The following is a 17,717-nucleotide window of genomic DNA, read 5'->3' on the forward strand; positions in this document are numbered from 1 at the left end:
GCCTGGGATACATTTCATCTGGCCCTGCTGATTTATCTACTTTCGACGATGCTAATCCCCTTAATACGTCCTCTCTCACTAAGTTTATCCCATCCAGTATTTCACACTCCTCCTCAACTACAATGTCTGCATTGTCCCTCTCTTTTGTGAAGACAGACGCAAAGTATTCTTTAAGAACCATACCCACATCTTCCGCCTCCACACAAAGTTATCCTTTTGCTCTTAATGTAAAGAGTAGAGCCTATTAGAGACCAAAAAAGTAACCTAAGGATTTAAAAAACATTTTTGGGTTTTCCGTGATTTTACTTGCCAATATTTTTTCTTGCCCTCTCTTTGCTTTTCTAATTTCCTTTTTAATTTCACCCCTGCACTTTCTATACACCTCTAGGCTTTCTGTAGTATTGAGTTCTCAGTGTCTGACATAAGCTTTCCTTTTCTGCCCGATCTTACCCTGTATGTTCCTTGAGATCCAGGGGGCTGGCAGTCCCACCCTTTTTCTTTATGGGAATATGTTTACTCTGAATCCCTTGAATCTCCCCCTTGAACGCCTCCCACTGCTGTGACATTGATTTACCTTCAAGTGTCTGTTTCTAGTCCACTTTTGCGAAATCACTTCTCAGCTTAGTAAAATTGGCATTTCCCCAATTGAGAACTTTAACTCCTGTTCTATCTTTGTCCTTTTCCATAACTATACAAAAACTAACTAAATTATGCTCACTACCACCAACATGCTCTCCCGTTACCCAGCCTCATTCCCTAAAACTAAATCCAGAACTGCCCCCTCTCTTGTTGGACTTGCTACATATTGGCTAAAAGTTCTCCTGAATGCAATTTAACAATTCTGTGCCCTCTATGCCCTTCACACTGTTTGTGTCCCAGTTAATATTAGGGTAGTTGAAATCCCGTACTATTACTGCCCTATTGTTTTTGCACTTCAGAAATCTCCCTCTGACTGTTTGGGGGTCTATAGTACACTCCCAGTAGTGTGACTGCCCCTTTTCTGTTCCTTAGCTCAACCCATATGGCCTCATTTGATGATCCTTCTAACATATCATCCCTCCTCACAACTGTAATTGTTTCTTTAACCAAAATTGCCACCCCCCATCCTTTTTTATCCCCCTCTCTATCTCGTCTGAAAACCCTGTAACCAGGAACGTTGAGCTGCCATTCCTGCCTGTTTAAGCCATGTTTCAGTATTAGCTAAGATATCGTACTGCCACGTGTCTATCTGTGCCCCAGCTCATCTGCCTTATTGACTAGACTCCTTGCATTGAGGTTTATACCATTAACCACTGCCAAACTCCTTTGTTGTTTATTTTCTAACCTTTGTTTCCTCTCCTTTCCAAACTCACTTACTAATTTTCTGCCTTCCATCTCCAGTTGTGATTCTGTCTCATCTGGATCTACACTCAAGTTCCCATCCCCCTGCCAGGCTAGTTTAAACCCTTCCCAACAGCACTAGCAAACCTCCCCGCAAGGATATTGGTCCCGGCCCTGTTGAGGTACAAGCTGGACGGGTTGCACAGATCCCACCACCCCCAGAACTGGTCCCCAAATCGCAGGAATCTAAAGCCCTCCCTCCTGCACCATTTCTCCAGCCACGCATTTGTATGGCTGGTTCCTCTCCAGTGGTAGGGCAGGGTGCTTACAAAACTTCCCAAAAGTAAACCAGAGATGTATCCTATCATCATACAACTATGTCAAGGTAAAATGATTTTAGACGTACATTGATGCAACGTGGCAGTACAACTCAGGATTAGGGTCAACAATTTGACTCCAAGTTGCACTAAAGCCAACAGGTCTGTGACCACATCCTGGATGTACTCTTTCACAGCTTGGAAATTGTTATGGCTGCACTATGACTCCAGCACAGTGCAAAATTCAGAGATGGTACACTGGACACGCCTTAAACCTAATTTTTGTTAACTCGGAGCTTGCACTCCTGCTCAGGATTTTGTGCACTCTCACCAGTTCTCCTTTTCTGTGATTGAGTGTTTGAACGCACACTCAGAACTCCTCTGTTGCTGAGCAGAATGTGTACAGCCAGCAGTGTAACTTTGGCCTGTGAGCTATATCATACCTCATTAGGTACCAGCCTGTGACCCAAACCTATATTTTAAATAGTACCCCAACGTGCTGAGGCCAGGAATGGTACAGGAAACTGGTTGTAAAGCCAGTTATCGTATATATTGCTGTATTTCAATGCTGCAGCTTCCTCATTTTATCTCGAGCTTTAATGTTGCCTTAAATTCAATACAAAGAAACCTCTTACTTATATAGTTTTCAGTTCGGAAAACCAAGCAAAACATTAATAAAATAATTTAATACAGAAAGCAAAATGATTGAATCGCCCAAGACTTTTTTTTTGAAGGGTTATAAAAATGTACATAAATGCTTCGGGAAGGAAATGGTTTGTCCTGGTTTTGTATCTCAAACAAAATATTCAAGCCAAGCAGACTTTCAGGCAGATGTTTCCAGTTTCTAATTTTTGATTCATTGTGAGGGAAAATGTTAAGGCATTTGTTTGGACAAGCTGTGAAAGCTACAAGCCTTTAGATTAAGTCCAAGCCATCTTTCGGGACAGTGCCTGTTTAAAACACTCGGGGTCCGTATCCCCAGGCCTTAGTGACTTCTCAAGTGTTACTAAGAGGTTCTGATGGCATTCCTTGATATTGAGTGGGTACTTGGCTCTCACAAATTCGTACGCAGTCATAAGCTGCATATTCTGCTTCTGCATAAGGTACTGTATGATACAGGTGGGTGCCAGGGAGTACCCATCCCGGCAGTGAATCAGGACACGTTTCTGTTTCTCAGTTGATGCGTTGATGCACTCATTAATGTCTTCAAAACATCGTTGTTTCAAAGGGAAAACGTCCCCATTTGAAAAGTCATTGATGTCGACCTTGAGACGAGACCAGCTGTGCTTCACGTTCCTGGAGCAGGTACATGGGATTAGACACATGTTCAACTCTCCAGGGAGGTTGCTCATATCGATAATGCTGTCTATGTTGTTCTTGCACAGGATACGCCCACTGTAGGCAGCGTTGAGATTCCCTACATAAATGTAATCGGTCACCTTGGTGATGACCGGTTCAGAGTACTGCAGCTGCTCGGGAAGGCCCCGCTTGCAGTCCTTTGGACTATCTGTTTTGGTTAAAGTCTTGCGGCTGTGGTTCTTGAGTTTTTTGGACCCAGTCCTTGAGGGCGGGTTGGAATCGGATTCTGAGCTGCTGTTCCAAGGTGGTGAAAATAAGGAGAACCTGCTGGAGGACTTGGTCTTAGCCAGCGTTTCACTGGAACCCGATAAATTTGACGTAGATGTGTTTGACCCAGAAGCGCAAAAGAGGGAGGCTCTCTCCAGGGAACCAGTACTGCTAGAAGCTCCAGTGGTGTAGGCCTTGTCCATCTGCAAGAGTTATGATAAAATCATTGGAGAAAGATCAACATGAGAAAATATACTTGAAGTTAACATGATCCTCATATTTGTTTTAAAATAGTGCAATGTAAGAATGTGAATTTTGTTTGACATTGAGCTCCTTTGTAATATGATTTCTATGTCACATTGTTCATTCAGAATTTTGAACCTTTATGCTTTTTGGTGCATCATTAGTTCTCTAAATATCTAGGTTCCAACAAGCTAACCAATAGATCTAAAACCATGGTCACTGGGATGATGGATCAGTAGCTGATCAAATGGCATTACAAACGTGTTGACACCACTTTATGTATAGGTTCAGTAGTCAGATTTAAAATAGGTGGCCACGGCCACCAGTGAGATCCCAAAATGTCCTGCACTGCATTCATATCAATAGTTATGATTGTAACTGTTTTTAACTCAATGCAGTCATACTTGGGATGTGGGTGTCACTGGCTTTTATTGCCCATCCCTAAGTCCCTGAGGGCATTAAGAGTCAACCACACAGTGTGAAACTGGAGTCACGTGTAAGCCAGATCGAGTAGGGTTGGCAGGTTCCCTTCCCTGATGGACATTAGTGAAGCAGTGGGTTTTTACAACAATCCAGCAGCTTTCATGGTCATTTTCTGGTGCTGGCCCACACACTGGCTCACAGATTTGGTGAATTCAATTTCCCAACTTGCCATGAGGCAACTAGACTCTCAACCTCTGGGGTGTTAGTCCAGTACTATAATCGCTAGATTAATGTACCCTAAAATCTCAACCCTAATGCATGATCTCTTTGAAGGCCTGACTATATTCCCAAGCCTTCGTCCAGCAGTAACCATCTGCTGGGGCATTGTGGATCACAGAATATTCTATTATTACTGCAATACGATTGGTTGAAAGACGATGTGCTTATCAAGGTGGGTCAGATTCCATTCCCTTCTCTGCAACAATGGTACAGAAGATGGGACGGCCCACCACGGCCCAGCACTCCATCTAACATCCACCAAACCAAACTAAAAACTTGCCTTCTATCCAGATGTTGATAGGCCAAGTCAGGTGCTAAGAGTGCCTCAAAGATCCACATTTTATGAGTTGGAATGAAATAAAAAGTGACAGGCTTGCTCCGTGGTTTAGTGGTTAAATACACCGCATAGTGTGGTAATAAAACATACAGACCAGGAAGGTTTCAGGTTCAATCCCTGGTCTATGCTGAGTTCAATGGCCTCAATTAAGGGAGCAGCAGGGGTACTAAAATTGGCCTCAGCTACCAGTGATTTCACCTGAAAGTTGCATGTATGTGGGTGTTGGGTAAGAGCGAGATCAAGCTAGGCTGTGATGCCTTCAAGGGTGGAGTAACCTGCTATCTAGGTTACTATTCACTATCTAGGTTCATACATGAACAACGGGTAATGTAGTATTGTCAGGGATCCATACATAAACAGCACCTCCTTCAGGGTAGGAAGGGAGTAAACTGGGGGGCAGTAGGGAAGAAAGAATGAGCAACTACATTAGTTCCCTGTCACTTATCCTGGTGGCACTGCACCCATCAACAGCAGCCACTTTCACAGGCTCACTGAACATCTATTCTATTTACAAGTGAACTCATCTGTACACAACCACCATTTCTCAGAAAGCTGTGATATTCCATTGCAAAACAGTCAGGCATCGAACCCACCTACAACATGCTGAAATGTGGAAAGTGGTCAATAATGTGAGAGATCAAATAATCATCCAGTTTTAAAGAGAAATTTAAACATCACACCGTTACAATTCAATTTAGACCCGAAATTGCAGTTTTAATAAGAAACACAAGAATGGCCGTCTTTCTCCTTAATTAATGACCCATTCGTGACAACGTGATTTCATTAGCAGCTTGTTACAATTTCACTCCCTCTGTCTATTAGAGATATGGGGCTAAAGCTCTCTGAAGGTTGTGTCGTGTATAGTGAAACAAGAGCTGTAGCTTGCTAGCAAGCAACATCCTTGAGGGCTGATAAAACCAAGTAGCTTCTCTACTTGTCTCTTAAGATAAGCATTTGCAGCAAAGCACTTGTGCGTTAATTAGCAATTCACATGCATGCAGGCCAGCTTGAAAGTGTTCTCTTAAATTAAATCTCTAAGCAAGTTGTACACTGCAACCGAAATATCCTGGCTAAGAGAACTGAAGTGGCTTAAGGTGCATCTCAACTCATGTTTCCCTTAATGTAAGCCATCCTCTTGTTGTGTGTCCAATTGTGTTCATTTTGTGCTCGTGTCACAGGGAATGAATAGGATATACACATCACAGGATTCAGTTTAGTTCACTGGGTTTCAGTTTGTGTTATTAATGCCTCATATTTGGAGAGGAAGGGCAGTCTACTGGGAATGGTTTTCAAGTACTCCCTCATTTAATAGTGAAAAACATACAAACTCAGAAATTTTGATTTATATAATCAAAAAAAAATCAATTTTCTGAGCAGCATGAAGACCCCCAAGAGAGATCTCCCACCGTGATAGGCTGCTCCATAGCACCACTGGCATTCTGGGGGAACTGAACCCACAGGAAAACAGGAGATTACTTGTTCTTTTCCTGTAAGTGTACACTTTTTCACTGTGTAAAATGGGGAGTGCTTTGAACAAAATTAACTTCTCCTTTACTGAGACATGTTACCAAATGTCACCTTGAAGAAGGCATGCAAAATTGCATGAGTTTAAAGGGGCACTGTCTTTATTGGTAAAGATTAAAAGAAAAACAAACAGTCTATGCTGGAAATACACAGCAGGGGTAATTTTGACTTCAATGGAAATTAAAATCGTGAGAGATGTATAATGGGCAGCTGAATCGATATTGCCCATTTTACCCTATTACCCAAAGTCAATGTTACCCCCAGCAACTCTAGCAGCATCTGAAAAGAGAAAAAAAGACAGAATAATGTTTGTTAAATGTCCTGCTTCTTTTGAACAATTCTGAAGGTTTTCTATTGAGAGCTTTTACCCATCTTTTCTTCTTTTCAAAAACTGCTGGGTGCACTGAGTGTTTTCTACAGTGTCTCTCTTTTTAAACTGTCTTTACAAGTGTTTATCAAATGTATTTTTTTTTGTTTGGGACAAAGAGCAGTGTGACATCTTGTTTTGGTGATTCCACACGTGTTTCACCGTGTGATGTCTTTACAAAGAAAGAGAAAAAGGGTTACCTGTTTTTACAAAACCCCTTAAAACCATAGCTAATTTATAGATGCTTTCTATGGAGATGATCAGGGTACACAAAATGGTGACTTTGCCAAAGTACTACTTTTAAAAATGTGTTGGCTGGTCTCAGCTGGGGCACCAGAGAGGGCAATAATAGGCAGCCAGCATTCTTACTCCTAATCACTGTCTAGTAACCCACACCTCACTGCAGGATATCAGGTGAGGACAGGATCAGAGCTGTGATGGAAGCCCCTCCCCCCAGCTAACACTCACAGTCCAGGCCCACATCTGAAAAACTGTCATTTGGGTGGTGTCTAGGGGCTTCAGGAGGCTGTGGGACTGGATTCCAGCAGGAGTAACAACCCTCAGAAAAAGGAGGGGCTGAAAAGGATTATAAACTGGTGAACAAGAAATTAAAAACGCATTAATTTAATTTTTTTAAATCTCAATTGCTTAAATCAATAGTGCTGATGACATTGTCAGGCAAATTGATTTGGCAGATTGATCTGATGTGTGGGAGCTGAATTAATGCATATACAGTTCAATTGACAGGATCAGTGAAGTCTATTGTTCATGGAGTCCTCTCTTGCTATCAGGCTTGGGAACATCGCCAATTCATCCAATCGATAGACAGCATTTTATCAAAACATTAACAAATATAGAAGATTTTTTTAAAAAAAGGATATTCGAGTACTTACTCCTCAATTTCTCTTCCTCCCCTCAAAGGCACTGATTTCTGCTGAAGTGCAGTTCCAAGGAGGCTGATAACTCACCCCCACCCACCCCAGTACTTCATCGAAATGCCCAACCTTCTTGAGAGTCTTGACCCCGTTACACACCCTGCCCTATGCTTCTTTTCAATGACTTCTACCCTCGCCGAAAGTGAAAAATACCCCTTGTGTGTTGATATATTATATGATCGTAATAGGCATTGCAATCAAGCCCAATCCTGTCTTAACTCGATGTACATATGCACACACACAGTATGATCAGTGCGTAGTGACCAACAGCAGGAAGTGTGACTGAAATTTTTTCATACCCAAGCCGAGAATAGCTAACGCAGAGGGCATCAGGATTGAACCCTGGACCTTCCTGGTCTGTGTAGCTTTAGTACCTCGCCAGGCGGTGCATTTATCCACTGGATATGAGGGAAGCTCCAACAGTATTCTTTATAATGATTTGAATGCTTATTTTAAGAGAGAGGAAGCAGTCAGGCTGGATTCCAAGACAGAGGAAATAACCGATCATACCTGGGATTTCAGGCTGCTTTTAAAACCCTGGGATTCCAAAGCTGCATATCTCCCATTGCCATCGGAGGAGACAGACAAACAGAGTGGCCTGTGTGAGCGGACAGGAAGCTTCGGGGTCGACGTCATGGTCATGTGCTTGTAGTCCGGTCGTTCGCTTCTACTCATAACCAAGTTTGGGCATGAGCCTGTGAAATAGAAGAGAAAATGAACAGGTTCATCTTCAAGGAAAGTATTCTTGACAAGAAATCTAATGCCCATCCATTTTCAAATGCATTAATATTCATTGTAACTTCTCTCTGACGGAGTATATATTATTCTTCATGTATCTGTAAACCACGACAGCTGAACAGCAGTGGCGATTAATTGGTTCATGTTGCAATGGGCCTATTGGAGAAAAGATCTGGTCTCACAATGGCCCATTGCAACGTAAGCCAATTAATCTCTCCTAACCGGCATCCAAGGTCACAGACGAAGCCAATCAGTGGGATTTCCTACGGAGCGGCTTGCTGATTTCACTGACTGGGTGCCCGCAGAGAGGTGACCCAGAATGGCTGCCTTCCACGGGAAAGGTAAATAACACTATAAACCAGGAATCTCTCTGACAAGGCTGGAGATGTTGAAACTATTTTTGCATGTTATCTAGATTTGGGAATGGGAAAGAAAGAACTTGCATTTATAATGCGGCATTCACAAAGTCAAGACATTTCAAAGCGCTTCACAGCCAATTAATTATGTTTGAAGTGTGGTCACTGTTGTAATTTGGGGAAACACGGCAGCCAATTTGCACACAGCAAGATCTCACACACAGCAATGAAATAAATGACAAATTAAACTTTTTTAATGGTGTTGATTGAGGGATAAATATTGGCCAGGACACCGGGAGAACTCCCCTGCTCTTCGAATAGTGCCATGGGATCTTTTATGCCCAGCATGCCAGTCACGTCCCGATGAAGCAAGACGACTAATTTCCCGAGGTGGTCTTGCACATCAGTTTCAACACGGTAGCCATTGCCGCTGCGGGCACGAACCAATTTTAAGCCATGGTATTTATTCATTGTCCCTCAGACACAGGTAAACGAGGAAATATCCTGTAGTATTTATTCAGGTTTTCTCACAGAGCCTGTTGAGTGGGGAACGTTCTGTAGAATTTATTCAGATCCTTTACACTGATTAGTAAATGGGGAACATCCCGCAACATTTTAAATTTGTGCATTAAAGCAGGATCAGGCAAAACTGCATCCTTCAATAGTTCCGTAAGTAATATGCTGCACGTTAAGGAAAGTATTTCAGGCTGCCAATATGAGTGAGTCAAGGGCCCGAGGTCATCGGGACCTGACAGCAACTTTAGTCCAAGGCCTACACAGGGAAGCCAAGACCAGGATAGACCTAGAGAGGTGAGTGAATGTTTTTTTTATTAGAGTTTCCTTATGGACTAGGAGGAGCGGGAGTGCTCCTCCGGGACCCACAAGGAAACTTGGGCCTCCCCTCCCCTGACTGCAATGCCCTCCCGAACCCCCTCCCACCCATTTATCTTACTGCCAGAGACCTTTCACTTACCCAGTGGCAACCTCCTGATGCCCAAAATTCCGTTCCCGCCTGCCCGGGTTTGGGCAGAAGACTGATGGAGCCTATGGAGATGAAGCCTGGGAGTTAAAATCTCCCGGGCCGCACGCTGATGAGAGGCGGCCATTTTGCCGTTCGCCTTGGTCCCTGTTGGATTGGCCTTTAAATTGTCAGTAGTAGCTTTTTTAAAAAAAATGTCCTATTAGTCCCAAGCGATAAAAAAAGTTAAATTAAAAATCATTTAAAATATTGCTGCTCATTTTATTTCCCCAATTTCTCTTCTCTATTCCCATGCTGTTTTTATTATTGTGACTTTATTTTTTTTCTTTCTGATTTAAGCTATTTGGTTTGACCCTTTATTCCCCTCTTAGGCAAAAAAACAATTTCCGATTTTATTTTTGTTCTCTTCAGCCAGTCACGTCCAGATAAAGGTGTTGAAGATACGGTGTCAGCAGGCTATTTGTTTATGCAGGAAACATCATTGTCAAGCTCAATCCTGTCCTCAGCACATCATCCATAACAAATACAAATATTCTCTGGGTGGGGGACTTCAATGTCCATCACCAAGGGTGGCTCGGTAGCACCACTACAGACCAAGCTGGCCGAGTCCTGAAGGACAACGCTGCCAGAATGGGCCTGCGGCAGGTGGTGAGAGAACCAACACGAGGGGAAAAACCTACTTGACCTTGTCCTCACCAATCTACCTGTCGCAGATGCATCTGTCCATGACAGCATTGGTAGGAGTGACCACTGCACAGTCGTTGTGGAGACGAAGTCCCGTCTTCACATTGAGGGCACCATCCATCAGGTTGTGTGACACTACCACCATGCTAAATGGGATACATTCAGAACAGATCTAGCAGATCAAAACTGGGCTCCATGAGGCGCTGTGGGCCATCAGCAGCAGCAGAATTGTATTCCAACTTAATCTGTAATCTCATGGCTTGGCATATTCCTTGCTCTACCATTACCATCAAGTCAGAGGATCAACCCTGGTTCAATGAGGAGTGTAGAAGAGCATACCAGCAACAGCACCAGGCGTACCTAAAAATGAGATGCTTACCTGGTGAAGCTACAACTCAGGACTACATGCATGCTAAACAGCGGAAACAACATGCTATAGACAGAGCTAAGCAATCCCACAACCAACAAATCAGGTCAAAGGTCTGCAGTCCTGCCACATTCAGTCATGAATGGTGGTGGACAATCAAACAACTAACGGGAGGAGGAGACTCCGTGAATATCCCCATTCTCAATGATGGCAGAGCCCAGCACGTGAGTGCAAAAGACAAGGTTGAAGCGTTTGCAACCATCTTCAGCCATAAGTGCCGAGTGGATGATCCATCTCGGCCTCCTCCCGATATCCCCACCATTACAGAAGCCAGTCTTCAGCCAATTCCATTCATTCCACATGATGAAGCCAGTCTTCAGCCAATTCCATTCATTCCACATGATATCAAGAAACGGCTGAGTGCACTGGATACAGCAACATCCCGGCTATAGTGCTGAAGACTTGTGCTCCAGAACTAGCCGCGCCTCTAGTCAAGCTGTAACAGTACAGCTACAAAACTAGCATCTACCCGACAATGTGGAAAATTGCCCAGGTATGTCCTGTCCACAAAAAGCAGGACAAATCCAATCCGGCCAATTACCGCCCCATCATTATACTCTCAATCATCAGCAAAATAATGGAAAGTGTCATCGACAGTGCTATCAAGCAGCACTGACTCACCAATAACCTGCTCACCGATGCTCAGTTTGGGTTTCGCCAGGACCACTCAGCTCCAGACCTCATTACAGCCTTGGTCCAAAGAGCTGAATTCCAGAGGTGAGGTGAGAGTGACTGCCTTTGACATCAAGGCAACATTCGACCGAGTGTGGCATCAAGGAGTCCTAGTAAAATGGGAATCAGGGAGAAAAATCTCCAGTGGTTGGAGTCATACCTAGCACAAAGGAAGATGTTAGTGGTTATTGGAGGCCAATCATCTCAGCCCAAGGACATAGCTGCAGGAGTTCCTCAGGGCGGTGTCCTAGGCCCAACCATCTTCAGCTGCTTCATCAGTGACCTTCCCTCCATCATAAGGTCAGAAGTGGGGATGTTCGCTGATGATTGCACAGTGTTCAGTTCAAATCGCAACCCCTCAGATAATGAAGCAATCCGTGCCCACATGCAGCAAGACCTGGACAATATCCAGGCTCGGGCTGACAAGTGGCAAGTAACATTCGCACCAGACAATGACCATCTCCAACAAGAGAGAGTCTAACCACCTCTCCTTGATATTCAACGGCATTACCATCGCCGAATTCCCCACCATCAACATCCTGGGGGGTCACCACTGACCAGAATCTTAACTGGACCAGCCATATAAATACTGTGGCTACAAGAGCAAGTCAGAGGCTAGGTATTCTGTGGCAAGTGACTCACTTCCCGACTCCCCAAAGCCTTTCCATCATCTACAAGGCACATGTCAGAAGTGTGATGGAATACTCTCCACTTGCCTGGATGAGTACAGCTCCAACAACACTCAAGAAGCTCGACACCATCCAGGACAAAGCAGCCTGCTTGATTGTCACTCCATTCACCACCCTAAACATTCACTCCCTTCACCACCGGTGCACCGTGGCTGCAGTGTGTACCACCTACAAGATGCACTGCAGCAACTCGCCAAGGCTTCTTCGACAGCACCTCCCAAACCTGCAACCTCTACCAGCTAGAAGGACAAGGACAGCAGGCACACAGGAACGCCACCACCTGCACGTTCCCCTCCAAGTCACACACCATCCTGACTTGGAAATATATTGCCGTTCCTTCATCGTTGCTGGGTCAAAATGCTGGAACTCCCTTCCCAACAGCACTGTGGGAGAACCTTCACCACACGGACTGCAGCGGTTCAAGAATGCGGCTCACCACCACCTTCTCAAGGGCAATTAGGGATGGGCAATAAATGCCGGCCTCGCCAGCAACGCCCACATCCCACGAATGAATAAAAGAAAATATAATTTCCCGCAAGAGTCCCTGGTTGATGTTTCCTGGTCCCTAACCTTCAGGACACTAGCACCAGTTGTAGCTCTTCTATTCTCATCCTTAATGAGATCAGCTAATTCAGAAAGGACCAAACCCAAGACCTTCCTTTCTGATCTGTGTGTCTCGTTACCACAATATGTAGTGCATTTACACACTGAGATAAAAAAATACACTAAAAGGAAAAAGATTCTTAAAGGCATTTACCCTCCTATCAGGAGAGGGGAGGGGAACTGCTAATTGTGAGTAAGTTTTCACTTTAAAAAAAAAAATCGCCCAACTTGACTGAAGGGCTAAGGTCTATAGCTATAAGATAACGCAAAGGTCGGAAAGAGAGGAGATGAGATAATTCAAGTTGTAGTGGTTATGTAAATTATGTCTGGAATTTAAAAGTTTGAAGATTATCAGAAATGAAGACAGAGAGGTAAGGAGTTTCGGAGTCTGGAGATCCCGAACAAGAATGAGAGTAGGAGACATGAGTAATGAAAATGATTTCAACATGAGTAATGAGAATGATTTTAACAGAGTGAGGATCCAGGGAAGGAGAAAAAATGTGTAGCATTTGGAGCTCATGAGGAGCAAAGTAGGAAAATTCAAAGCAGCAATTACTAGAATAGCATTAACAGGGAAAGACGAGAAAGACTTTAGGCTGTTAAGGAGAGAGAGTGAGAAAGAAGGTGGAAACTAGAGGGAAGATTGCCTATCAGAAAACAAGCTTTTCTTGTATCCTGCTCAGGAGTGAGAGAAATGGTAGGAGAGCCTTCCCGATATAAGAGCAGATATTGTAATACAAATCTTGAACTTACCAATACCAACAGATAATCAGGAATGAACTGCCTCCTGGGGCCCCCACTGTTGCAGTTTTGCAGATTGTGGAAACTAGGCAAAGTTTTGAAAAGAATATGCGTTGCTTCCTTTTTACAGTGATAGTGCAGGCAGTTCAAACCCACTGCCACAAGCTCCATAGCACCCATGATTCAGGTGCTCTCCTTTCACTATAAAAAACATGCAGCACATGTTGAGTACAATAACAAAGTTCCTGGCTAAACATTAACACAAGGGAGTATTGCGTGTTTCGCAGAACAAAAACAGCAAATTGATCAGGATCAAATGTGGCCGTTTACTTTCAAGCACTTCTCAGTGGCTCTGTGAGCAAGGTAAACAGCTCCTATCTGCAGCCCACAGCTCGATTGGCTGCACCTCAGAACCTTTCTAATAAATCATGCAACTTCCGTTTGCTTTTGCAAATAAAAGATTTGTTATTGCTACTAATGCATTGAGACAGAGAAAGAGAGGCACACAAAGGGTAGAAGGAAAGGAGGGTGAGAGAGAGGGGGACACTTGCACACAGAGGGGGAAGAGGGAAGGAGCACACATGAGAAGAGAAAGAGAGAGGGGACAGAGAACTGCAAAGAGGGAAAAAGCACTCTGTTGGTGAGAGGGAGGGAGAGACAAATACATAGAAGGGGAAAGAGTGGAGGCAGGAACAAAAGGAGATGAGAGAGAGAAAGAGAGATAAGAGGGAAAGGGGAATCAAGAGAGTTGGATACACACATAAGAGGGAAAGTGAGAGACAATGCAGCTCAAATTAGGAATTGAGTGAAGTCCGTCCCTGCTTAGCATCACTGCGTATTAACACTCTGGGCCATCACAGCGCCCATCTTCTTCCCTTCAAGTCAAATACTGGAGCTCTGTCAGTGACCAATCCCAGCAAGAATCAGCAGAATCAGGTGATTAAGGGAGGAAGGCTAGGAGGAATTAATATGTTGCATTTATTAAGAAACTGGAGCTATTCAGCAGAGGGATATAGAACCATAGAAAAGATGCAGCACAGAAGGGGGCCATTCGGCCCATCATGTCCGCGCCGGCTCGAAGAACAACCAGGTACCCATTCTAATCCCACCTTCCAGCACCCGGTCCATAGCCCTGCAGCTTACAGCACTTTAGGTGCAAGTCCAGGTACTTTTTAAAAGAGTTGAGGGTCCCTGCCTCTACCACCAATTCGAGCAATAAATTACATACACCCACCACCCTCTGGGTAAAAAAGATTTTCCTCATGTCCCCTTTAATCCTTCTGCCAATCAGCTTAAATCTATGGATTCTCTAAGATTTTCAGAATCTAAAAAAGAAACCCTGGATTCTGCTATCACTAACGAGCAGAAAAAAGGAGGTAAATATATAACGAGCTTTCTACGTTAGAAACATTTGTAATAAGATGCCTGAGTTTGAGGCTGTTATCGCAGCAGGAAACGATGATGCAACAAGAATACCAGAAACATGACTAATGGCAGAAGATTGAAAAGAACTCAATATATAAGAGGGTTAAATATTTAAGAAGGATAGAACAGAGGGAAGGGGCTGGTTTAGCTTTATGTATCAGGCTCCTGAAGCCCCATCACCACCTTCTCAGAACAACTAGGGATAGGCAATGTGATCGTGTCACCCTCACTCACATCCTAAGAACAAATAATAAAAACACCCATGATTAGCAAGTGGAGACTACACAACTATGACCCTAAATGGATAAGCAAGAAAAAAGAATGGTATAAAGCCTACAGGGAGATAGGTGAGGACAACATTGGGCAGAATGCAGAAATGTGTTAAAAGGGTGCTTAGAGGGCAAAAGAGAAATCTAGAAATTAGCAGAACTGCAGACACTAAACACAACAGCAAGAATATTTCTGAATACTATCAGAGGTCTGTCAGAGAGGATCACTTCCATCAATTGTTCATTAGACAGGAAACAATGGGGTATATATTCATCTTGATGGTAGTGCAAAACGGGCAACAGTAGCACATTTTACAAACAGACGGATTTTCTTTACTATTGGAAACTAAAATCAGGCTGAGTGCAAAACGGGCTGCCGATGCACAATCGCCCGAGACAAATGTACAACCCAAAAAGACTTATATAACATCTTTTACCTATTGAAATGTTTCAAGGCACTTCATAATGGAGCAAAATCGGACACTGAGCAGGAATTGGGAGAAGGGTTTGTGGGAGATCAATGAAGGTAAGGTCGAAGATGGAAGTTTTGAGGAAGCTTTTAGAGGTGTGGAGAGAAATAACTAAGTTAGAGAAGTTTAGAAAGAGAATTCCAGAAAGCAAAGCAGATGACTGAAGGCTCTGCTTCCAAGGAGCAGAGGAAGGGGGGAAAAGCACAGTTGTCCAGTCAGAAAAACAGAGGGTGGGAGCTGGCATGTAGGTCTGGAGGGAGGGTAGAGTGAGCCCACAGAGGGATTTGTAGATGAGGTGCAAGGATTTTGATAGTGTGTGGATAGATGGGATGCCAGTGGAAGTCAGTGAGGACAGGCGAGTGGGACAGGTTAGGATATGGGCAGCAGAGGTCTGGATGAGTTGGACTTTATGTACAGTGGGGCTTGGGAGGCTGTTGAGGAGAGCACTGCAGAAATTGAGCATGGAAGTGATGAAGGGGTGGATGAGGTTTTCATTTGTGAAAGGGGTGAGGTAAGGATAGAGGCAGGTGATAATGCAGAGGTGAAAATAGGCATTCTTCATGATGGACCAAGTTACATAGAATGTACAGCACAGAAACAGGTCCATATGCCGATGTTAATGCTCCACATGAGCTTCCTCACTCCCTACTTCATCTAAAATATGAGGTTTGAAGCTCAGCTCAGCTTTGAACAGAACACCAAGGTTGTACACTATCACATTTGGCCTGAGCAAGCAGCTGGGAAAGGGTGGTGATATGATGGGGAAGGTGTGGAGCCTCTAGCAAGAACTGAACAGGGTGGCTTCAGTCTTCCCAGTGTTTAGTATGGGGAAGGTGTGGGGCCTCTAGCAAGAACTGAACAGGGGTGGCTTCAGTCTTCCCAGTGTTTAGTATGGGGAAGTTCTGGCTCAACTGTGACTTGATCTCAGTCAGGCAGTTAGACCATAGAACAAATTGAATTGGAATATTAAAATGTATCAAAAATGTTTTTATATAATTTGTGCTTTAGGAATAAAGAAAATCTCAAAAATGTAAAATAGATTAATTTGTATGTAAAAAAGTTGTTTATATATAATTTGTATACAGTATATAATTTTATATAAGTGTACACAGTTTTATATACAGTATATATTAATGTATATTTATATTTGTAGAACTTTTGTATTATTTCTGCTGCGCTGATGGATTTTGATGCTTCTGAAGGATCTGTAAGTAACACTGGGAAAGAGAGTGGGTATCGGGGCCATGTGGACACAGCACCTGAAGTGTGTGTAATCAGCAACCAGCAGGAAAGAAGTGGACGTTTGGTAAGTAAGGACTCTAGGTTGGGGTATATATTATAAAAACTGCATTTGAATATCTGCACAAACTTAGAATCATAGAATCACACGGCACAGAAGGAGGCCATTCGACCCATTGTGCCTGTGCCGGCACTTTGAAAGTGCTGTCCAATTAGTCCCACTCCCCTGCTCTTTCCCCATGGCCCTGCAAATTTTTCCTTTTCAAGTATTTATCCAATTCCCTTTTGAAAGTTACTATTGAATCTGCTTCCACCACCCTTTCAGGCAGTGCATTCAAGATCACAACAACTCACTGCATAATAAAAATTCTCCTTATCTCCCCCTTTAGTTCTTTTGCCAATTACCTTAAATCTGTGTCCTCTGGTTACCGACCCTCCTGCCAGTGGAAACAGTTTCTCCGTATTTACTCTATCAAAATCCGCCATAACTTTGAACACCTTTATTAAATCTCCTCTTAACCTTTATTGCTCTAAGGAGAACAATCCCAGCTTTTCTAGTGTCTCAACATAACTGAAGTCCCTCATATCCGGTACCATTCTGGTAAATCTCCTCTGCACCCTCTCCAAGGCCTTGACATCCTTCCTAAAGTGTGGTGCCCTGAATTGAACACTATACTTATTATACTTTCTGAAAGGTATAACCAAGTATTTATGAAATCCTTAAGGCTGCAGGAGCAGGACTAAATATTGCCAGGGTGTGATCAAAGATGTGGGAAAGGAGAGGACTGAGTACCCATTATTAACAAATTCTACTTTTCTTTTCTCCTAAGGATAGGTGGACAATGGTCTGGGCTGCACAAGGCAGGAAGAAAGCCTTAGTAATCTTTGCCAGGGCTGACATTGAAGAATTAGGTTCACCAGTAAAATAGCGTCACAGGACAGCTGAACAGAGACTGGGGAAAGGTAACAGGCAGATGTCGACAAGGATCCAGCTCTGGAACACACAAATGGATGCCAATTTTAAATAGAGAGTGTGGCCACAGGGTCACGGGCGTGTAGGTACCTTGACCATTTTACAGCAATCTACATTACAACAATTACTATGCTTCAAAAG

The 17,717-nt window shown here is 43.5% G+C and overlaps 1 protein-coding gene across 10 annotated transcripts in view; it reads right to left on the bottom strand.

Moving 5' to 3' along the window:
• Nucleotides 1-2,308: 2,308 nt before the first annotated feature.
• LOC137327915 (uncharacterized) overlaps nucleotides 2,309-17,717 on the bottom strand; it is a 74,743-nt gene continuing 59,334 nt past the window's right edge. For 9 of the 10 annotated variants that reach the window (XM_067993843.1, XM_067993842.1, XM_067993848.1 and 6 more), the window contains 2 exons: nucleotides 7,822-8,006; nucleotides 2,309-3,406 (listed from right to left, as the gene is read on the bottom strand). In XM_067993843.1, coding sequence (XP_067849944.1) covers nucleotides 2,558-3,406; nucleotides 7,822-8,006 — 1,034 coding nt within the window. In that variant the 3' untranslated portion in view covers nucleotides 2,309-2,557. Of the gene's footprint in view, nucleotides 3,407-7,821; nucleotides 8,007-13,212; nucleotides 13,416-17,717 lie in introns of those variants that run through there. The other variant, XM_067993849.1, reaches the window with a different exon arrangement.

This window comes from Heptranchias perlo, chromosome 12 (assembly GCF_035084215.1).
Source record: "Heptranchias perlo isolate sHepPer1 chromosome 12, sHepPer1.hap1, whole genome shotgun sequence".
Lineage (NCBI taxonomy): Eukaryota > Metazoa > Chordata > Chondrichthyes > Hexanchiformes > Hexanchidae > Heptranchias > Heptranchias perlo.